We start from the raw sequence: 22,572 nt of genomic DNA, 5'->3' as shown, positions 1-22,572 counted from the left end.
TGGTCCTCACCCCACAGTCTCCAGCCCCAACCCTTGGACTCAGATCTCAACCCCATGGTCCCCAAACCCTGTTCCTCAACCCCAAGGTCCCCAAACCCTGTTCCTCAACCCCAACCCCATGGTCCCCAACCTCTAGTCCCCAGCCCCAAACCTTGGTACCTAAGCCCTGGTCCCCAGCCCCATGATGGCCAAAGCCATGGTCCCCCACCCAAACCCATGGTCCCAACCCCACCCCTTGGCTTCCAACCCCAGTCTCTGGCTCTCCACCTCAATCCCTTGTCCCTGACCCAACTCCTGGTCTCAGACCCCAACCCCTGGTCCCCAGTCCCGGTCCCTGGTTGCCATCATGGTGCCACCTGGCTCCCCTCTGCTCCTACATGGGGCCACCACAGTGCCACCTGCTCCCACACAGAGTCCAGAGCCTCCTTGCAGATCATCCCCAGCCCAGGTGGCACCAACCCCTTGCTGTGCCACCCAGCCATGGCACAGGTGAGGTGCCCCACAGCGAGGGTCACCCCCGGTGCCACCTTGTGCCCTCCCAGTCCCTCACCTCTGCCCTCCTCCAGCTCAGCTCCTGGGGGAAGAACCTGTAGCACCCATCCTCAAAGGGCACCCAGCCCCGGGCACAGGTGGGCACTTCCTTGCCTGGGGGAGGCGGGGGGGGGAGGGCAAAAAGAGGAGGTCAGGGAGTTGGGGACACCCCAGGGAGCACCCCCAAAGACCTCCTCTCAGCCCCACACTCACCGTGCAGCAAGGGGGGCAGCAGCAGGCAGCCCAGCGACAGCAGCAGCAGTGGCATTGAGGGTGCCATTGTCACCTGGCCTGGGGGGCACAGAGGGAGGGTGGGTGCCCCCAGACTGGCAGGGTGGGTGGGCACACCCCCAGAGGGGGGAGTGCAGGGGCTTGGGGTGCCAGGGTGCAGGGGACACAGGGGTGCAGGGCACAAGGGCACAGGGTGCACGGTGTAGTGGGCAGGGACGCTGGCGACACAGGGTGAGGGATGTGGGGTGCAGGGTGCAGGGTGCAGGGTGCAGGGCACAGGGTGCCTGGCACAAGAGCACAGGGCACAGGGTGCAGGGTGCAGGGCACAGGGTGCAGGGCACAAGGGCACAGGGCACAGGGTGCAGGGGTGCAGGATGTGGGGGGCAGGGTGCAGGGCAGAGGGTGCCTGGCACAAGGGCACAGGGTGCAGGGGTGCAGGATGTGGGGTGCAGGGGGTGCAGGATGTGGGGTGCAGGGCACAGGGACTCAGGGGCTGCCATGAGCACAGGCTGGCACAGGGCACCTCTCCCCCCCCCCCCCCAACCCCAGAGCTCAGCCCCCCGTGTGGCAGGGACTCACCTGGAGGCTGGGCACGATGCGGGCACTGGGCGCAGTGTGGCTGCTAGCTGGACTCTCCGGGTGCCAGGCCCCAGCCCCTGGAGGGTTTTTATCCCCGAGCAGGGGTGGCAGTGCCACCCAAAATGCCACCCCTGGCCCACGCAATGGGAACCTACGCATGGGCGCATCGACGCAGGCGGGCGCCTGGCATCGCTGCACCCTTTGATGTGGCACCTGCTTGGCACTGGCCTCAGCCACCAAGGGTGCCAGGGTGGGGACTGAGATGAAAAGAGCTGGGTCCTGCTGTCGTTCATGGGCAGTGGGTGCCCCCATGCCCAGTCACGTGGCACCGATGCCAGCAGTGCCAAGTGCGTCTTTCATCCCAGGTTGGCACCCAGGTGCTGGCATCGCCCCGGTCTATGGGACACCCAGGGGAGGGAGCTGGCACGGGGGGTGGGCATGGGGGAAAGAACCACGGAGCCCCCAGGATGGATTGCAGGGCATGCCCAGCACTGTGCCAGGGTGGTGGTCAAGAGATGCCCCGTTTTGTGCCAGGTTGGATGGGCAGAGGATGCCCAGCTTAGTGTGAGGACAGAGGGCAGGCAGTGCCCAGATCCATGCCAGGACAAAGGCAGAGGATGTCCACCGCAGTGCCAGGACAGAGGGCAGGGGATGCCCCGATCCATGCCAGGACAGAGGGCAGGATGTGCCCAGCTCTGTGCCAGAATGGAGGGCAGGGGATGTCCAGTTCCATGCCAGGATGGAGAGAAGGAGATGCCCAGTGTTGTGCCAGGTCAGAGGGCAAGGAATACCCAGATCTGTGGCAGGAGAGAGAGGAGGGCATGCCCAGGTCTGTGCCATGCTGGAGAGCAGAGGATGCCCAGTTTTGTGCCAGGACAGGGCACAGGCAATGCCTACCTCCATGCCAGGTCAGAGGGCAGGAGATGCCCAGTTCCATGCCAGCAGATGCCCAGTTCCTTCCTTGGGCAGAGGATGCCCAGATTAGTGTGAGGACAGAGGGTAGGGGATGCCTAGTTCAGTGCCAGGGGCTGCCCAGCACCATGCCAGACAATGCCCATCTCAGTGCCAGGACAGGGGGCAGGGGCTGCCCAGCACCATGCCAGACAATGCCCATCTCAGTGCCAGGACAGGGGGCAGGGGGCTGCCCAGCACCATGCCAGACAATGCCCATCTCAGTGCCAGGACAGAGGGCAGGGGCTGCCCAGCACCATGCCAGACAGTGCCCATCTCAGTGCCAGGACAGAGGGCAGGGGCTGCCCAGCACCATGCCAGACAATGCCCATCTCAGTGCCAGGACAGAGGGCAGGGACTGCCCAGCACCATGCCAGACAATGCCCATCTCAGTGCCAGGACAGAGGGCAGGGACTGCCCAGCACCATGCCAGACAGTGCCCATCTCAGTGCCAGGACAGAGGGCAGGGGCTGCCCAGCACCATGCCAGACAATGCCCATCTCAGTGCCAGGACAGAGGGCAGGGGCTGCCCAGCACCATGCCAGACAATGCCCATCTCAGTGCCAGGACAGAGGGCAGGGGCTGCCCAGCACCATGCCGGACAGTGCCCATCTCAGTGCCAGGACAGAGGGCAGGGGCTGCCTAGCACCATGCCAGACAGTGCCCATCTCAGTGCCAGGACAGAGGGCAGGGGCTGCCCAGCACCATGCCAGACAGTGCCCATCTCAGTGCCAGGACAGAGGGCAGGGGCTGCCCGCTGGCCGGGGGTCCCTGCTCGCCCAGCTGTCCCTGGCACCCTAGCGCAGGGCTGCTGGCACTGCTGCCAGCCCTGCCTGTGCCCACGGCCCTGTGCCTGTCACGCCCTGAGATCAAATCCAGCGCGGGCACCCATCCTGCCCGGGCTGTGCCACCCACCAGAGCCCTGGCACAGTGGGCAGGGGCAGAGATGCCTGGGGGCTCAGCACCCATCCCTGGGGTTCAGCACCCGGATAGGGGCTCAGCACCCATCGATGAGGCTCAGCACCCAGCCATGGGGCTCAGCACCCATCTGTGAGGCTCAGCACCCAGCTGTGGAGCTCAGCACCCAGCTGTGAGGCTCAGCACCCAGCCATGGGGCTCAGCACCCAGCTGTGAGGCTCAGCACCCAGCCATGGGGCTCAGCACCCATCTGTGAGGCTCAGCACCCAGCCATGGGGCTCAGCACCCAGCTGTGAGGCTCAGTACCCAGCCATGGAGCTTGGCACCTATCTGTAAGGCTCAGCACCCTGCCATGGGGCTCAGCACCCAACCCTGGAGGCGGGAGGCCGCAGTGGTGGCCCTGGCACGGGCAGTTCCCTGGCACCCATCATCGCCCTCCCAGCGCCAGTCCTGACGCAGCTCTGACGCTGTGGCTGCAGCAGGCACAGCCTGGCACGGCCCCAGGAAGGTGTCAGGAGGGACTCATGGCATGGGTTGGGTTGGAGAGAGCTCCAAGGTGGTGGAGGCCAACCCTTAACCCAGCACTGCCAGGGCACCACCAAACCACGTCCCTCAGCACCATCTCCAGGGCTCCGAAACCCCTCTGGGTTGGCCTGAGGCTGCCCCCAGAGAGGTTCAGGTTGGCCATGAGGAACAATTTCTGCCTCTGAGGGTTGTCCAGGCCTGGCCCAGGCTGCCCAGGGCAGTAGTGGAGTCTCCATCCCTGGAGGGCTTTCAGAGCTGTGGAGATGTGGTGCTGAGGGCCATGGTTTGGTGGTGCCCTGGCAGTGCTGGGTCCATGGTTAATGATCTCAAAGATCTCTTCCAACCTTCCCAATTCCATGATTCTGTGACCCAGACCAACCACAGCCCACAGCTGGCATGTGGGGACCCACAGGGTCTGCCCCAGCCCTCAGCCTGGCTGGAAGCTGTGGTTCTCCAGGGAGGGAGCTGCCCTCATCACTCCTGCTCTGCCACCTCACTGCTGCCACAGACTGCAGGAAATCCTCTCTGGGGTCCCCCCTGGCCCTGCTACCATCCTGCAAGGTCCTGCATGTCTCTGTCACCATCCTGCAAGGTCCTCCATGGCTGTGCCATTCTCCTGCAAGGTCCCTCCATGGCCCTGCCACCCTCTTGCAAGGTCCTTCACGTCCCTGCCACCACCCTGCAGGGTCTCTCCATGGTGCTGCAATCCTCCTGCAAGGTCCTCTATGTCCCTGCCACCATCCTGCAAGGTCCTCCATGGTCCTGCCATCCCTCTCCAGGGTCTTCCATGGCTCTGCCACCACCCTGCAGGGTCCCTCCCTGGTCCTGCCATTGCCATGCAAGGCCCTCCATGACCCTACCATCACCCTGCAAGGTCCTTCATGGCCCTGCCACCACCCTGCAAGGTCCTCCATGGTGCTGCCATCCCCCTGCAAGGTCCCTGCATGGTCCTGCCATCTCCATGCAAAGGCCTCCACGGCCCTGCTGTCCCTCTCCAGGGTCTCCCATGGTTCTGCCATCACCCTGCAGGGTCCTTCATGGTGCTGCCACCACCCTGCAAGGTCCTCCATGGTGCTGCCATCCTCCTGCAAGGTGGAACATCCCCATCCTGCCCTTGGGGTAGTCACCATTCTTGTCCTACTCTTGGGGTGCTCAACATCCCCGTCCTTCCCATGGGAAGCATGGCATCCCTATCCTGATCTAGGGCAGATCAACATCCCTGTCCTGCCCTTGGGATGCTCAGCATTCCCATCCTTCCCCTGGGAAGCACAGCATCCAGATCCTGCCCTTGGAGCCCACCTCAGTGGTTGCTGGCACCTGCCAAGTAGGGGCCAAATCCATGAAGCTGGCTCCAAACCCAAGCCAAGGTCTTGGGCTCAGCACTGGGATCCTGGGGCTGGGAACACGGAGAGCCTGGCCCATGGTGTCCCCCACCAACAGGTCCCAGCACGGGGCACGGCTGCCCAGGCCCAGGAGCAGGCAGGAGACGAGGGCTTGGCTTCCCCTTGGCCAGCTCCTGCCCAACTATGTCCCACTGTGCCCAGCCCTGTGCCCAGCCTGCCCCACCAGGTGGCATGGGGGGCCTGGGACACCTCTCCATCTCTTCATTTCTCCACCTCCCCCTGCCTCCATGTCCCCACCTCTCCACCTCCCTGTCTCTCCATTTCACCATTTCTCCATCTGTCTTTCCTCCCCCCCATGTCTCCACCTCTCCACCTCTCCCACCTCTCCACCTCTCCCACCTCTCCACCTCTCCCATCTCTCCACCTCTCCACCTCTCCCATCTCTCCACCTCTCCCACCTCTCCACCTCTCCCATCTCTCCACCTCTCCCACCTCTCCACCTCTCCCATCTCTCCACCTCTCCACCTCTCCCACCTCTCCACCTCTCCCATCTCTCCACCTCTCCACCTCTCCCATCTCTCCACCTCTCCCACCTCTCCACCTCTCCCATCTCTCCACCTCTCCCACCTCTCCACCTCTCCCACCTCTCCACCTCTCCCATCTCTCCACCTCTCCCATCTCTCCACATCTCCACCTCTCCCATCTCTCCACCTCTCCACCTCTCCCACCTCTCCACCTCTCCCACCTCTCCACCTCTCCCATCTCTCCACCTCTCCCATCTCTCCACCTCTCCCATCTCTCCACATCTCCACCTCTCCATCTCTCCACCTCTCTATCTCTCCATCTCTCCACCTCTCCATCTCTCCACATCTCCACCTCTCCACCTCTCCACCTCTCCATCTCTCTATCTATCTCTCCATCTCTCCACCTCTCCACCTCTCTATCTCTCCATCTCTCCACATCTCCACCTCTCCATCTCTCTATCTCTCCATCTCTCCACCTCTCCATCTTTCTATCTTTCCATCTCTCCATCTCCTCTTCTCCTTCCCTCACCTCTCTGGACTTTCTCCTGTCCGTGCCTCCCCCCCCGCCCATTCCCAGTCTCCATTCCCAGTTCATTCCCATTCCCAGTCCCCTCCTCCCCACCCTCTGCGCCCACCCCTCCCCAAGGACGCACATCCCGGTGCCCTACTCGCCCTCCGTCTCCGGTCCCCCCCCGGGCTCCTCGGACCCCCCTGGTGCTGGGAGCAGCTCCAGGGGACACCCCCCACGGCGGTGCCCCCGGCGCCCCCTCTGTGCCCCTCCGCCTCGCCCCCTTCCCCTCGGCGTCCCGCGGCGCCACCTGCGCTCCCGGTGCGCACAGCCCAGGGCGGGGGGGGGGGCTTTTTTTCTCTCCCGGGCCCCTGACCTTGGGCCCCTCCCGTCTCACCCCCACTTGTGGGGGGCCCAAAAGGAGCGGTTCACCCCCAGCCCTTCCCCTCCCGCAGCCCCGCGGGTAAGCCCCGCGCCCCCTCCCCGGCGCTGCGTTACGCGCTGGGGACTGCCCCATGCCGGGCGGGGGGGTCCCCGCTGCCGAGCGCAGGGTGAAGGGGGGGTCCCCAAACCCTTGCTGCAACCGTTCCCTTCGCTCCTGCCAACCCGACCCCAGTTCCTCCAGCTTGGCACCGAAGCGTGGAGCAGGGGGGGAGGGTTGGCACCAAGCTGGGCACCGCTTAGCGGGGCGGGGGGCGGGGGTGGGGGGCGGCTGCAGAGTGTGTGTGGGGGTTCTCCAGGGGCTGTGGTTTGAACTGGGAGCTGCTGGTCCGTGGTTAATGTGTAATTGGGAGCATATGGCAATGGGCAAAGGGGGGGTGTGGGGGGTGTGGGGGTGGGGGGGCAGAGTGGGGGGGCTTTATTGAGCTGGGTGGGGAGGGAGGGTGCTGGGTGCTCTCCTGGCTGGGTGATGTTTGCTCTTCAAACATTTTACCTGCAAGGGTTTTTCTCTTTTTACAAGGGGGGGGGGACGGGGGACCGGGGTGGGGGGGGGGCGGTTTGGGGCTATTTTATTTTTTTTATCACCTAAATAAAGGAGTGGAGGGGGGGGGGAGGCCCATCTGTGGTAGATCCAATCCCCTTGGAAAACTGGGAGCATTCCCATTGGGCTCATTCCCACCATTCCCCCCCACCCCCAGCACCACCTCACTTTTGATTTCTTCACAGCCCCCCCCAAGAAAGGGGGGGGGGGAGGGGGCTGAGGGGGGGTTATTTGTGGTTTTTTCTTCACCCAAATTAAGGGGGGGGGGGGAGGGGGAGGGCATCTGTGCTGGTTCAAGTCCCTTTGGGAAACTGGGATCATTCCTACTGTCTCCATCCACACCCCCAACAGCACCCCCCACCCCACCCCCTCACCACCCCCCCACCTCAATCTTTGATTTCTTCAACCCCCCCCAAAAAAAAGCCCCCACCACCCAACCCCAAGCCCCCATAAACCCAACCCTAACTGGGGGAAAAAGCTGCCAGACATCCCCAAACTGGGAGGACTGGGCTGGAGGAGGCAATGCCAAGCTCTTCACCATATGGTGGCACCTCCTGGTCTTTTCCCTTGTTTGCTTGGTGGGATGGTCCCTGGAGGTGCTCCTAGGGCCACCCCCTTCCTCTTCATCCTCCTCTTCCTCCTGTGCTCTGTGACATCACAGCCCAGTTCCAGCCGGCACCACATCAGGACAGCAGCTCCCACTTGGCTCTGAGGACCCTCCCAGGTCAGGCCTTCTTCCAGGCTTCACAGGTACCAGAGCCCCAACCCACCTCACCCCACCCTGGGCATCCCCACTCTTAGTCATGGCCAAGCAGGGGGGAGGGGGTGGGAAGAGAAAGGGGGAGGGGGAGTTCTTGTCCCCCTGAAGCCATGAGGAGCATTTCCCAGCTAGGAACTGGGTTGGTGGAGGACCCTTTAACAGGGACTTCCTCCAGGAATCATCTGCTGTGGTCTCACCTGGTTGAGCTCCATTGTGGTTGCTCCTCAGCTGTGCACAAAGACCAAGCTCACAGCCCCTCTGAGATCCCTCAAGGAGATCACAAACCCATCTGAGATCCCTCAGAGGGCTCCCAGCTTGCTCACTTTTCCCATGGGAACATTTTCTCCATGGGGACAGAAGTCCGGGGTGTCACCTCATGGCACAGCATGGAGCAAGATTTCTACTGGGGCAAACCCAAGAAAGGTTGGTGGGGGTTGTGGTGGCCCCTGAGGGGACTTGAGTCTTGTTGGGATCTTCCCAGAGCAGCTTTGCTGCAGGAGGATCCATCCTTCTCCTCCCAGGGAAGGAGAGCAGATGCTTCCCATTGCTCTTCACCAGTGGGAGATCCACCAAGTTGTCCTCCTAAAGGTGAGGAGAATCCTCTTGGCTGTGAGGGTGGTGGAGCCCTGGAGCAGGCTGCCCAGAGAGGTTGTGGAGTCTCCTTGTCTGGAGAGCTTCCAACCCCCCCCTGGCCATTGTGATGCTGGGCAAGCTGCTGTGGGTGCCCCCTGCTTTGAAACCGGATGATTTCAGAGGTCCCTTCCCTTCACCACCCCTGCTTGGCATTCAGGGATTCTGTCCCCATTGTTGCATTTCTTTTGCTGGAAGGTGTCCTGATCCACGTCTCCAACCAACCTTCCCAAGCCCTCCAGGGAAGCAGCTCTGTGGCTGTGGTGGAATCTGGGGGCTGGAGCAGGAAAGGTCCACTCTGGAAGTGTCCAGGAGGTCTTGGGGTTGTCTCAGGTGAAACCCCAAAGGTGTGGCCAGGCTGCTGGGTTTTGGTTTTGTTGTGGCACCTCCACGGCTCAAGGGTCGGACTTGATGGTCCCAAGGGTCTTTTCCAACCCAAACAATGATTCCAGGATCTCCTGCCACAAGTTCTCCCAGAGTGTCCCCATGGAAGTGTCCTCTCTTTCCTCTTCCAGGGTGTACCCTAGCCCTCAGCACTTCTTCTCCATGCCTGGTGCTCAGAGCTGCTCTGCCCTGGGGCTGGAGCCTCTGGTGACACAAAGGACAAGATGGTTCCTCCAGGAGGGACAGCTGCTCTCCTCACCCCTTTGTGGGCCTAGGTGGTCTTGGGGGTGCCATGGGGGGGAACCTGGCCAAGAGTCTCTCAGCAGGTGTCCCTTGGACCTGCTGCTTTGAGTCCCTGGGGCTGCTGGGCTGGCAGGAGGTGGCTGTCACCCTACAGACCTCAGGGAGCTGTGAGAGGACAGGCAGGGCAGCAGGAACATAGTGTTGGGTGTTGTGGTGGTGAGCCACAAGTGAAACAACCCCAGGAGAGGATCTGCTGGGAGAGAAGGCGTGGAGGAAGTGGGCAGAAGGGATGGGACCAGGGACAGGTGCAGGAGCTCTGGGACTGATGTGGGGAGAGCCCACCTTGATCTCCTGAGCTGGCAGAGGAAGTGGCAGGATGCTGGAGCATCTCCAAGCAAAGGAGAGGAGGCTCTGGTTGAACTGGTGACCCCTCACCAGTTTCTCCTTAACTGAGTTGGGCTCCTAGTGCTGTAAACCCAACCCCACCTCTGGGTGGGACACTAAGACCAGACCCCATCCCTGGAGTAAATGACAGAGCTGGGGAGGACAGGAGGGACAAGAGGTGACCCCATGAGCAGGGGATGGAAGGCTTCAGGTGAGCGTTGGACAACCCATGAACCAACACAGAATCCTGGTTCCTGTCATCTCCTCTACTCCTGCCACCTTTGGTCTCTGTCACCCCAACACCCTCCATGACCCTGCCATGATCCTGTCATCTCCCCTGCTCATGCCATCTCCAGCCCCTCATCCATGTAGGGGCCCCAGCACCAAGTCATGGTGGGATGAGCATGGAGGAACCCTTCTTTTCCTGAGGCTGGGCCAAGGGAGTGGGCAGAGACGCTGGCACACAGCTCAGCCAAGCCAGCTCTGGTGCGTGATGGTCTTTCTGGTCTGCTGGCCCTCAAGTGCAGAGATGTCCCCAAGGCAGCCAGATCCCAGCATGGTGGTGGTGGGAAGGGACCTCTGGAGCTCAGCCAGTCCAACCCCCCTGCTCCAGCAGGGGCACCCACAGCAGCCTGCCCAGGGTCACAATGGCCAGCAGGGGTTGGAAGCCCTTCAAAGAAGGAGACTCCACAACCTCTCTGGGCTCTACCACCCTCAAAGTCAAGATGCTTCTCCTGAGGGAACATCCCATGTTCCAGCTGGTGCCCATTGGTCCCTGTCCTGTCCCTGGACACCACTGACAAGAGTCTGGCCCCATCCTCTTGCCCCCTACCCTTTATCTCTTGCTGAACTTTGAGCAGGTCCCCTCTCAGGCTGCTCTTCTCCAGTCTCCACAGCACCAGGGCTCTCAGTTACTCCTCACAAGTTCTCCAGACCCTTCCCCAGCTTTGTTGTCCTTCTCTGGACCTCAGCAGCTTCCCAGCCCCCACTGGACTCTCTCCAGTAGCTCCCAGTCTCTCTGGGACTGGGGAGCCCAGAACTGGACCCAGTTCTCAAGCTGTGGTCTCACCAGGGCAGAGTAGAAGGACAGGAGAATGGCTCTCAAACCTTTCCATCCTCTGCTCCTCATTCCTCTCCCAGCAGGGTGGGCAGGGGGACGTGGCCAAGCCAGCTCCAGCTCCTCACAGGCAGATCCAGCTCCTTGTTGACCATTCCAAGGCACCAGAAGCCCCGTGGAGCCCCACCATGCAACACCAAGGTGAGTGATGGCTGCTGCCCCAGGGTTGTCTTCAGGGTGCAGTGTCCTGCAGCCCACAGGCTCTGGGGGGGGGAACAGGAGAGGTCTCACGTTGGCCTCTGCTCCATCACAAATGGAGCTGCAAAAAGCCCTCATTGGGTGCTAGAAGCTGGCTGAGATGGAGCTCTGCAGGGTCCTCCCAGCCCCTTGGCATCAGAGAATCGCAGAACACCAGGTTGGAAGGACCTCAGGGACCACCTGGTCCAACCTTTCTTGGTCACGAGCTGGCCCAGTACCTTGTCCAGCTGAGCCTTCACAGTGGCCAAAGTTGGGGAAGGGTTTCCCTGCTCACCCCAAGCTGTCACAGGCTTTGGAGCTGCCTTCTCCTGTCACCTCTGTCTGGAGGAACCTTCTTCAGCTCCTTCAAGGGCTTGCCTGGGATGGTCCCCACCATTCCCTGCCTGCTCCTGCCCCACAATCCAGAAAACCACAGAACCATTAAGGTTGGAAAAGACCTCTAAGATCAGCAGGTCCAACCACCAACCCAACACCCCCATGCCCACTAAACCATGAGATCATTGCCTCCAACCACCAACCCAACACCCCCATGCCCACTTAACCATGAGATCATTGCCTCCAACCACCAACCCAACACCCCCATGCCCACTTAACCATGAGATCATTGCCTCCAACCACCAACCCAACACCCCCATGCCCACTTAACCATGAGATCATTGCCTCCAACCACCAACCCAACACCCCCATGCCCACTTAACCATGAGATCATTGCCTCCAACCACCAACTCAGCAACCTCATGCCCACTAAATGACATCTCCAAGTGCCATGTCCAAACGTTTCAAACCCCTCCAGGGATGGTGGCTCCACCACCTCCCTGGGCAGCCTGTCCCAATCCTTGGCCAAATGAGCCCCATGTTCCTCTAAGCTCTGAGTCCTCCTGCCCGTTCCCCTCCAAATCCCTACTCAATACATTGAGGTCCCCAGCTGCACCATTTTTTCACCTCAGGGTCTCCAAGAGACCACCAAGGAGGAAAGAACAAGCCCCTCAGTTTAGGAAAGATGTTGAGCTGCTGGAAAGTGTCCAGAGAAGGGCAACAAAGCTGGGGAGGGGTTTGGAGCACAGCCCTGTGAGGAAAGGCTGAGGGAGCTGGGGTTGCTTAGCCTGGAGAAGAGGAGGCTCAGGGGAGACCTTCTTGCTCTCTACAACTACCTGAAGGGAGGTTGTAGCCAGGAGGGGGGTTGGTCTCTTCTCCCAGGCAACCAGCACCAGAACAAGAGGACACAGTCTCAGGCTGTGCCGGGGGAGGTTTAGGCTGGAGGTTAGGAAGAAGTTCTTTAGAGAAAGAGAGATTGGCCACTGGAATGTGCTGCCCAGGGAGGTGGTGGAGTCACCATCACTGGAGGTGTTTAGGAGTGGATAGGGTGCTTGGTGCCATTAGATGATTAGATGGTGTTGGATGATAGGTTGGACTCGATCTCAAAGGTCTTTTCCAACCTCGTCTCTTCTCGTCTCTTCTCTTCTCTTCTCTTCTCTTCTCTTCTCTTCTCTTCTCTTCTCTTCTCTTCTCTTCTCTTCTCTTCTCTTCTCTTCTCTTCTCTTCTCTTCTCTTCTCTTCTCTTCTCTTCTCTTCTCTTCTCTTCTCTGTTCTTCTCTTCTCTTCTCTTCTCTGTTCTTCTCTTCTCTTCTCTTCTCTTCTCTGTTCTTCTCTTCTCTGTTCTTCTCTTCTCTTCTCTTCTCTTCTCTTCTCTTCTCTTCTCTTCTCTTCTCTTCTCTTCTCTTCTCTTCTCTTCTCTTCTCTTCTCTTCTCTTCTCTTCTCTTCTCTTCTCTTCTCTTCTCTTCTCTTCTCTTCTCTTCTCTTCTCTTCTCTTCTCTTCTCTTCTCTTCTCTTCTCTTCTCTTCTCTTCTCTTCTCTTCTCTTCTCTTCTCTTCTCTTCTCTTCTCTTCTCTTCTCTTCTCTTCTCTTCTCTTCTCTTCTCTTCTCTTCTCTCTCTCTTCTCTTCTCTTCTCTTCTCTTTTCTCTTCTCTTCTCTCCCCCTCTGCTTGGCCTCTCCCCAGGACCCAGTGCTGTGAACCAGCTGGGAGGTCTCTTTGTCAATGGGCGCCCCCTCCCCATCTGCAAGAGGAGGAAGATCATCGAGCTGGCAGCCTGCGGCGTGAGGACCTCCGACATCTCCCGCAGCCTCAAGGTGCACCTTAGGCAGTGTAGGGGGTGGGGAGGTCTCCTTCTCCCCCAAATCCCTTCCCAATGAGCTTCTGCCCCATCTGTCCCAGCAGTGGCCAAGGGAAGGCCAACAGTTGCCACCTGTCTGTGTTTCTGTTAAAGCCTTAGAGGCGGTCCACCACAACTCCCTGCTCCCTGAACTGCAGAGATGGAGTCCTGTGTCCAGTTCTGGGCCCCTCAGTTTAGGAGAGATGTTGAGCTGCTGGAACATGTCCAGAGAAGGGCAACAAAGCTGGGGAGGGGTCTGGAGCACAGCCCTGTGAGGAGAGGCTGAGGGAGCTGGGGTTGCTTAGCCTGGAGAAGAGGAGGCTCAGGGGAGACCTTATTGCTCTCTACAACTCCCTGAAGGGAGGCTGTAGCCAGGTGGGGGCTGGTCTCTTCTCCCAGGCAACCAGCACCAGAACAAGAGGACACAGTCTCAAGCTGTGCCAGGGGAAATTTAGGCTGGAATGAGTGATTTGCCATTGGAATGGGCTGCCCAGGGAGGTGGTGGAGTCACCATCCTTGGAGGTGGTTAGGAAGAGACTGGATGGGTGCTTGGTGCCATGGTTTAGTTGAATAGATGGTGTTGGGTGATGGCTTGGACTTGATGATCACCAAGGTCTTTTGCAACCTGGCTAATTCTAATTCTAATTTGGTGGGTGCATTGTTCAGTGGATGAGGATTTGGTTGGATGGTTGCATCCAAAGGGTAGTGGTCAATGAGTGGATGTCCAGATGGAGATGGGTGATGAGTGGTGCCCCTCAGGGGTCTGTACTGGGACCAGTGCTGTGCAGTATCTCCCATCACTGACATGGATGCTGGGATTGAGGTACCCTCAGCAACTTTACTGATGACATCAAGCGGAGTGGTGAGGTTGAGATGACTTGAGAGATGGGATCCATCAGAGGGACCTGGACAGGTTGGGGAGCTGGGTTGAGGAGAACCTCGTGAGGTTCAACCAGGTCAAGTGCAAGGTCCTGCACATGGGTCAGGGCAACCCCTGGTATCAACACAGGGTTGGGAAGGAAGAGCTGGAGGCAGCCCTGCAGAGAAGGACTTGGGGGTGCTGGTGGGTGAGAAGCTGGACATGAGCCAGCAGTGGAGCACTGTGGCCAGCTCTGGGGCCATCAACACAAGGACGTGGAACAGTTGGAGGTGCAGAGGAGGCCATGAAGATCATCAGAGGGATGGAGCACTTCTGTTACAGGGACAAAGAGGCTGAGAGATTTGGGGTTCTTCAGCCTGGGGAAGAGTAGACTCCAGGGAGACTTTCTGGTGGCCTTTCAGTACCTGCAGGGGACCTACAGGCAGGCTGGGGAGGGACTGTTTAGGGCTTCTTGGGATAGGATGAATGACACTGGTCTGAAACTGGAGCAGGGTGAGGGTAGTGCAATATGGAACAGGTTGCCCAGGAATGTGATAGAGGCCCCATCCCTGGAGACATTCAGTGCCAGGCTTGGTGGGGCTCTGAGCAGCCTGCTCTAGTTGAAGAGGTCCCTGCTCACTGCAGTGGGCTTGGGCAAGGTGAGCTTGGAGAGTCCCTTCCCAGCCAACCCACTCCATGGTTCCATGGGCAAGGTGAGCTTGGAGAGTCCCTTCCCAGCCAACCCACTCCATGGTTCCATGGACAAGGTGAGCTTGGAGAGTCCCTTCCCAGCCAACCCACTCCATGGTTGCATGGACAAGGTGAGCTTGGAGAGTCCCTTCCCAGCCAACCCACTCCATGGTTCCATGGGCAAGGTGAGCTTGGAGAGTCCCTTCCCAGCCAACCCACTCCATGGTTCCATGGACAAGGTGAGCTTGGAGAGTCCCTTCCCAGCCAACCCACTCCATGGTTCCATGGGCAAGATGAGCTTGGAGAGTCCCTTCTCAGCCAACCCACTCCATGGTTGCATGGACAAGGTGAGCTTGGAGAGTCCCTTCCCAGCCAACCCACTCCATGGTTGCATGGACAAGGTGAGCTTGGAGAGTCTCTTCCCAGCCAACCCACTCCATTGTTCCATGACCTGCAGGTCTCCAATGGCTGTGTCAGCAAGATCCTGAGTCAGTACTACAGAACAGGGGCCGTGGAGCCCAGGGCTGTTGGTGGCAGCAAGCCCAGGATGGTGACCCCCGAGGTGGTGGCCAGGATCACCCAGCTGAAGGTGGAGCAACCTTCCCTCTTCGCCTGGGAGATCCAACAGCAGCTGCATTCTGAAGGCATCTGCAGCAGCAACAGGACCCCCAGCGTGAGTCCTTGAGATGGGGAGAACCCTGGGGGGCTGTGGGGCCTGGGGGGAATGGTGGTCCACAACCCTTTGGGTGGAGTGGTGTAGGATGGTGTCCATTGCTGGTGATGATGGGGATAGAGGAGAAGGGAAGAGGTTGAGGGAAGCAGGTGTGAAGGAGAAGTCCTCCCCCAGCATGCTTGGCACCACCTTGGGCACTGGGACACCATGGTGGGACTGGTGAGCACAGACCATGAACTGGAATCTCCTGGTGATGGACCTCTTGTGGTCTCCAGCCCCAAGGTGCAGGTTGCCTCCTGGCAGATGTTGATAGTCCACCAAAATGGAAGGGTGGCCAGGCCAATAAAGAGAGGAGCAGGTGGGCATGGAGCATGACAGAGAGAAACCCTGGCATGGAGAGTCCATGGCATGTGCTTAGGTGTAGCTGCAGGAGACCACCTTGGGGCTGAGCTTTGAGGCATCAGCCTCAGGTTCTCCCCACCCTGGTGCTACCTGGGCACATCTCCAGCTCCTGCAGTGAGCAGGAGGACAGGTTGTCCATGGGAGCAAAGGAAATCCATGGGATCAAGGGCTGTCCATGGGATCAAGGGCTGTCCACGGGAGCAAGGGAAGCCCGTGGGATCAAGGGGTGTCCATGGGATCAAGGGGTGTCCATGGGAGCAAGGGAAGCCCATGGGATCAAGGGGTATCCATGGGATCAAGGGGTATCCATGGGATCAGGGGGTGTCTATGGGAGCAAGGGAAGCCCATGGGATCAGGGGGTGTCCATGGGATCAGGGGGTGTCCATGGGAGCAAGGGGTATCCATGGGATCAGGGGGTGTCCATGGGAGCAAGGGAAGCCCGTGGGATCAAGGAGTGTCCATGGGATCAAAGGATCTCCATTTGAGCAAGGGGAGTTCATTGGAGCAAGGGAAGCCCGTGGGATCAAGGAGTGTCCATGGAAGCAGGAGGTGCCCATAGACTCAAGCAATGCCCACACAGGTGAAATCCACACCCATCACCTCCTGCCCATGGCCCAACCACATCTTCTCCCTGGCCAGGTCTCCTCCATCAACCGGGTGCTGAGGAGCCTGCCCAGCGACCTGCAGCTGGTGGCCAAGAGGGGTGAGCCTTGCTGGGGCTGGCAGGGGGTGGTGCCTCAGGGTAGCATCCCATGGGAGAGGAACTGCTGGCAGCAGGCAGAGAGCTCCCGTGGGCCACCTTCTGCCTTTCTTGTCCCCACAGTGTCCCCTCTCACTGTCCCCTCCATCCCACGCTCCCCAGGATGCCACCCACCCACCCAAACCGGTGCTGCCGTCTCCTTGGGCACCCAGCACCCAGCTCAGAGGTCCAGAGCCAGCCAGCAGCTCCTGTTGGGCACCCAGCAGAGGACCAGGACAATCTTTTCCAGCCAGCAATCAGAAGCTCTGGAGAAAGGTTTGGTTCTCCTGGAGATGCCAACCAAATGCTTGGCACCGCCTGTGCCAAGTTGTTCCAGTGTGGTGCCAGGCTGGAGCAAAGCCATTCCCAAGGGTGGGAACTGTCCTCTCTGGGCACCCTTTAGGTCATCCTTGTGGTGCCCCAAACCTCTCCAAGGGCTTGGTGATGGAGCAGCTGCAGCCACCCAGCCTGGCATCACCCACCAAAGGTGCCAGGGGATGGCTGTGCCCACAGAGGTTGGGTCTGACCTTGCAGAGTTCCAGAGGGGACAATACCCGGACACTGTCACCAGGGAGAGACTGGCAGAGGTCACCCAGCTCCCCGAGGCAACCATCAGGGTAAGGAGGTGCCCCACCAGCTGCTGGCACCTCGCCTGGCATTGTCCTGCTTGGCCAAAGCACGCCCAGATGTGCTGCTGGCATCAGGGGTGCCCGGCCTGCCGGCTTTGGGGGCACATAGGGCACCCTCCTGGCACATGGGGACATCTCCAAACCCTGGTGCTGGTGGCAGAGGTGGGCACCCCTGTGCACAGCTTGGGAGGTCTCTGCCCTCTTATGGCACGAGTGGGGCAGGGCTGGCACTGCCAGGATGCACCAGGCTGTGGTGTCTCAGGCAGGGACAGGGGACAGAGACCTGCAGGCAGCAGCCCTTGTGCCTGGCACCTCAGCTGTGCCTGGCTCTGTGCAGCATGGCCCAGGGGCTGTGGGGGGCACTGCTGGGCCCTGGCTTGGTGCCACAGGGCAGGGGTGGGCAGCATGTGGTTGTAGAATCATGGCAGGCTCCTCAGCACGCTCCCTGGCACACTCTCTGGCACAATGCGTGCCACACTCCATGCCACCATCCTTCTCATACTCCATGGCACATTCTGTGGCACAAACCACGACAGACTCCATGGCACCACGCTGTGGCCCAGTCCCTGGCACACACCCAGCCAGGGCACCCTCTGTACCCCCTGTCCTCTGCCAACCCGCCACCAGCTACACACCATCCCCTTCCCCTCCCAGACCCAGCCCAGTTTCTCCCATCTTGGTGCCCAGGCAATGTCCTTCTGTGCCAGGGCAGCGGTGCCCACACACAGAGCCATCTCATGCCATGGCAGTGCCCACCAGTGGCTGCCATGGCCTGTGCTGGAGATGGAGCCTGGAGCTTGGCACGGGCTTGCAGCACCGTGAGGTGCAGAACCCTGGGCTGCCATGCCCAAGGGTGTGTGAAGAACCCATGTGCCGAGGATGTGGGTGCCACAGGGTGGGGTTGGCACTGCTGGCACCCTCAGAGCCCCCCCTCCCACCTCCCCAGGTCTGGTTCTCAAACAGAAGAGCCAAGTGGAGACGCCAAGCCAGGCAGAAGCTGGAAGCTGCTGGTGGTGCAGGTGACAGCCCAGGGGGTGCAGTGGGACAGAAGATGGCAGCTGGTGCCCAGGGGAGGGGGGGTCCAGAGGCCAGGGGTCACCCTGGGAATGGGCACGGCTGAAACTGGGTACCTTGGTTTGCTTCCCAGTACCAGAGCCCTCCTGGGGGCTGTGGAGAGGACATGGACACCCTCTGTGGCACAGCACCGGCAGAAGGTGCCCGTTTAAACCACCCCAAAAGCACAGCTGCTGGCACAGAGGGTGCCCAAACCTCCATGCTGCCATCCCCACCCCAAAATCAGAGCTGCTGGCACAGAGGGTGCTCAAACCTCCATGCTGCCATCCCCATCCCAAATCAGAGCTGCTGGCACAGAGGGTGCCCAACCCTCCATGCTGCCATCCCCACCCCAAATCAGAGCTGCTGGCACAGAGGGTGCCCAACCCTCCATGCTGCCATCCCCACCCCAAATCAGAGCTGCTGGCACAGAGGGTGCCCAAGCCCAAACCACCATGCTGCCATCCCCACCCCAAATCAGAGCTGCTGGCACAGAGGGTGCCCAAACCTCCATGCTGCCATCCCCACCCCAAATCAGAGCTGCTGGCACAGAGGGTGCCCAAGCCCAAACCACCATGCTGCCATCCCCACCCCAAATCAGAGCTGCTGGCACAGAGGGTGCCCAAACCTCCATGCTGCCATCCCCACCCCAAATCAGAGCTGCTGGCACAGATGGTGCCCAAACCTCCATGCTGCCATCCCCACCCCAAATCAGAGCTGCTGGCACAGAGGGTGCCCAAACCACCATGCTGCCATCCCCACCCCAAATCAGGGCTGCTGGCACAGAGGGTGCCCAAACCACCATGCTGCCATCCCCACCCCAAAATCAGAGCTGCTGGCACAGAGGGTGCCATCCCCACCCCAAATCAGAGCTGCTGGCACAGATGCTGCCATCCCCATCCCAAAATCAGAGCTGCTGGCACAGATGCTGCCATCCCCATCCCAAATCAGAGCTGCTGGCACAGATGCTGCCATCCCCACCCCAAAATCAGAGCTGCTGGCACAGAGGGTGCCATCCCCACCCCAAAATCAGAGCTGCTGGCACAGATGCTGCCATCCCCACCCCAAAATCAGAGCTGCTGGCACAGATGCTGCCATCCCCACCCCAAATCAGAGCTGCTGGCACAGCTGGTGCCCAAACCTCCATGCTGCCACCCTCACCCCAAAGTCAGAGCTGCTGGCACAGCTGGTGCCACCCCCCACCTCTCCCCACACAGGCTCCTGGTGTGACTGGATCCTGCCCCGTGGGGTGCCCATGGCTGCTTTCTGTGCCCTCTCCAGGAGAGCCACCAGCTCCACACAGGTAGGAGAGGGCTGGGGGGTCCCTTCCCGCACTGCAGTCTGCAAGGGAGGCGGCTGGGAGGCTCTGGGCATCTTCTGGAGGCCAAAAGCCAGGGATGGGCTCTCCTCTGCCCTCCCCATTTCTGGAGCCACCACGGAAGGGAATGCTTGGAAGGTGCCTGCCAAGGTGCCAGAGCATCCCCATGGATGATCCATGAGATCCTGCCCTCTGCTCCCAATCCAGCACCTCCTGGCCACCTCCACCAGCTCACCACAGCCCCTCCACGGTCATGGCCCTGGCCATGGTCACAGCCATGTCCCCACCACCTTCCCTGGCACCCCAGCCCCTCTGCACCTCTGCACCTCCAGATGGGACGACTCCTGCTCTGGTAAAAGGCTGGGAGGGGGCTTGGGACCCCTGGGGATGGGGAGGGTGGGGGCCAGCAGCTGGGTGTGGGACCCCCAGGGTGCAGGCACTTGGCGTGTCCCCTCCCCCTCCCCTAAACCCAGCCCCCCCCGATGTGGGGTGCCAGTGCCCCTTGGCAATATGTGGGGCTGGGGGCCATTCCTGACCCCCCTCCTCATTTCCATCCCACAGGAAGCCTCCCTCCAACTCCCTGGCAGCCCCTGGAGCCCCCCTCCTTGGTCCTGCTGCCCCCCCAGGCTCATGGGCACCTCTCCACCAACCTCCTGCCTGCACCCCCAGTGCCACCAGCTGCCACCAGTCCCCCACAGCCCCTTGCCCACCTCCATGCTTTGGGGTGCCCCTGGCTCTGAGGGTCTCCACTGAGGTGGGGGGGAACACACCAACAGCCCTCCCTGGGGAGCTCTTTCCCCTGGATCATGGTGCCTGGAGGATGTCCTGCGCTGGTGACATCTGGGCCACCATTGCCTCCCCCCAGCTCCAAACTGGGACCCCCCCAGTGACCTCCCAGGTGAACCCCAGCCCAGGTCCAGTGGGGCACAACCAGGTTTGGGTGGTGGGGTCTCAACACCTCGCTGGGGGAGGAGTTGTGCCCCCTTCCAGCTGGGTTACTGGTTTCTCCTGGTGCTGCTGCTGGTGGCATCAACCCTGCAGAGCCACCACTTGTCCTGCAAGGCTTTGGTGCTGGAGAGGTGAGGTCCTCCGAGCTCCCCCTCACACCTCATCACCCATGTGGCTGCTTCCTCTGGGCCACCACCATCTCTGGTGTCCCCACAAACCCACCCAAGCCCCTGCACCCACCCACCCCATTTCTCCAACCCAAACCCCAGTAAGGCCAGCACAGCTGCAGCAGCTCCCCAAACCATGCCCCTCAAGGGCTGGGGGATGCCCACCTCCATCCATCCATCCCAAGTGCTGCCACCACCCAGGCAGTTAGGACTTCATACTGGGATTTGCTTGGCCACCAACCTCTTCCTCAGCTGCCTTGGGTGGCTTCTGGAGACCAGGACCAAGGTGACACCCCCGGGGCTGTGCCTGGGGTCATGCAGTGGGAGCTGAGGGCTTTGGGGGCCACCTCATCACGCTGGAGCTTTGTCACCATCGCCGTTGCCGCGTCCCTGGCCAGCCACTGGGACACTGCAGAAGGGGTGCCCCTGTCCCTGTCCTGCTGCACCCCAAGCCACCATCTTTCATGGAATCACAGAACTGTTTGGCTTGGAAGAGACCTTCAAGATCCTGGAGGCCAACCCTGAACCCAGCACTGCCAGGGCACCACCAAACCATGGCCCTCAGCGCCGCATCTCCAGGGCTCTGAAACCCCTCCAGGGATGGGGACTCCACCACTGCCCTGGGCAGCCTGGGCCAGGCCTGAACAATCCTCAAGGGGCAGAAATTGTTCATCATGTCCAATCTAAACCTCCCCTGGGGAAAGCTGAGGCTATTTCTTCTTGTCCCATCACTTGGGAGAAGACCTTGATGCCCTCCTGACTCCCAGCTCCTTTCAGGGAGCTGTAAAGAGCCAGGGGGTCTCCCCTCAGCCTCCTTTTCTCCGGGCTCAACAACCCCAGGTCCTTCAGCTGCTCTCACAAGTCCTCCAGACCCTTCCCCAGCCTTGCCACCCTTCTCTGGACCTGCTCCAGCCCCTCAATGTCCTTCTCACTCCAGCTGTTGGGTTGCTACTGGTGGGGATTTCTGGGGGGATGAGGAGCAGTGGGGATGGCAGTGAGGGACATGGCTGGGGATGTCCTCTCCTGGCTGCCAGGCTGACGAAGGGCCAGTGCCATCAGGGGGCTTGTTGGAAATGGGGGACACTGCTGGCTGGTGTGGGGGCTACACCTGGTACCTCTGGAGAAACCAGAAGCTTGGCTGGAGCTTTCCCAGTTGGGATGGGGGGAAAGCCTCTGGAGCTGTGGAACAGGAGCTGTGTGGTGGGGATGGGAAAGAAGGAGAAAAGTCACTTGGTCTGTTGTGACCTTGCCCCTCCCCGCCCCCAAGAGAGCTGCTGCTGACCCCCTGGAGTTGTGGTGTTGCCTGAGCTCATCCCAGCACAAGGATGGGACAGGGGTGGGTAGGACCAGCTCCAACCATCCCCAGATCCTGTGCTGGTCCTGTGCTGTTTCTCTGCAGCAGATGACCTCCTTCCTTATTCAGCACCAGGGGTGGGGTAGGGTGGGGGGAAAAAAAATCCCTTTCTTTTCTCTCCCAGAGGTTGAAAGCCCTGGTGACTCAAGCAGCCAGGAACACCTTCTGCAGATAAAGCTGCCCCCCTCCAGCTTCTTGCTTTTCAATAAAACAAACAAACAAACAAACAAAAGGACTCAAAGAACAATTAGAAGCCTTGGAGATGCCTTTACCAGAGAAGGAGCTGCTGCTGGGGCACACAGCTTGGTGGGACACAGCCAGAAACCAGGCTGTGGTGATGACCAGACCCATGGAGTGTCACACCTTGGGGTAACTGAGCAGCTCTGCCAAGGGTGGTGGTGGTGGCTTTGGGGTGGAACTCCATGACCTCCACCCTTTAGCTGTTGCTGAGCATGGAGCAGATCCCCTCTCAGGCTGCTCTTCTCCAGCCTCAAAAACCCCAGGTCCCTCAGCTGCTCCTCACAAGTTCTCCAGACCCTTCTCCTTCTTCTCCAGACCATTCCCCAACTTGGCTGCCCTTCTCTGGACCTCAGCATCTTCCCAGTCTCCACTGGACTCTCTCCAGTAGCTCCCAGTCTCTCTGGGGCTGGGGAGCCCAGAACTGGATCCAGTTCTCCAGCTGTGGCCTCAGCGGGGCAGAGTACAAAGGGAGGAGAACCTTCCTTGACCTGCTGGCCACACTCTTCTTGATGTCCCCTAGGAGACTATTTGCCTTCTTAG

At 60.4% G+C, this 22,572-nt stretch overlaps 1 protein-coding gene across 1 annotated transcript; it reads left to right on the top strand.

The window, feature by feature from the left end:
• The first annotated feature begins 10,738 nt into the window (after positions 1–10,738).
• PAX4 (paired box 4) lies at positions 10,739–22,572 on the top strand. The gene is made up of 10 exons (XM_068170954.1): positions 10,739–10,751; positions 12,807–12,937; positions 14,967–15,182; positions 16,224–16,287; positions 16,408–16,599; positions 16,858–16,940; positions 17,899–17,971; positions 19,223–19,308; positions 19,531–19,675; positions 22,553–22,572. The coding sequence occupies exons 1-10, from the start codon at positions 10,739–10,741 to the stop codon at positions 22,570–22,572; spliced, it is 1,023 nt and encodes a 340-aa protein (XP_068027055.1).

The sequence above is a fragment of the Melanerpes formicivorus genome, unplaced genomic scaffold, assembly GCF_026170545.1.
Source record: "Melanerpes formicivorus ecotype bairdi unplaced genomic scaffold, bMelFor1.0.p_v2 SCAF_3, whole genome shotgun sequence".
In the NCBI taxonomy this organism is placed as follows: Eukaryota; Metazoa; Chordata; class Aves; order Piciformes; family Picidae; genus Melanerpes; species Melanerpes formicivorus.
The sequence above is the reverse complement of the archived record's forward strand: the minus strand, read 5'-3'. Positions and strand labels throughout refer to the sequence as shown.

What these genes read in the sequence shown, in the direction of transcription:
- PAX4 (XM_068170954.1), top strand. An exon ending in ATCAGAAGCTCTGGAGAAAG is followed by an intron (nt 16,600 to 16,857) that starts GTTTGGTTCTCC and finishes CTGACCTTGCAG; the next exon opens with AGTTCCAGAGGGGACAATAC. An exon ending in ATGGGACGACTCCTGCTCTG is followed by an intron (nt 19,676 to 22,552) that starts GTAAAAGGCTGG and finishes GATGTCCCCTAG; the next exon opens with GAGACTATTTGCCTTCTTAG.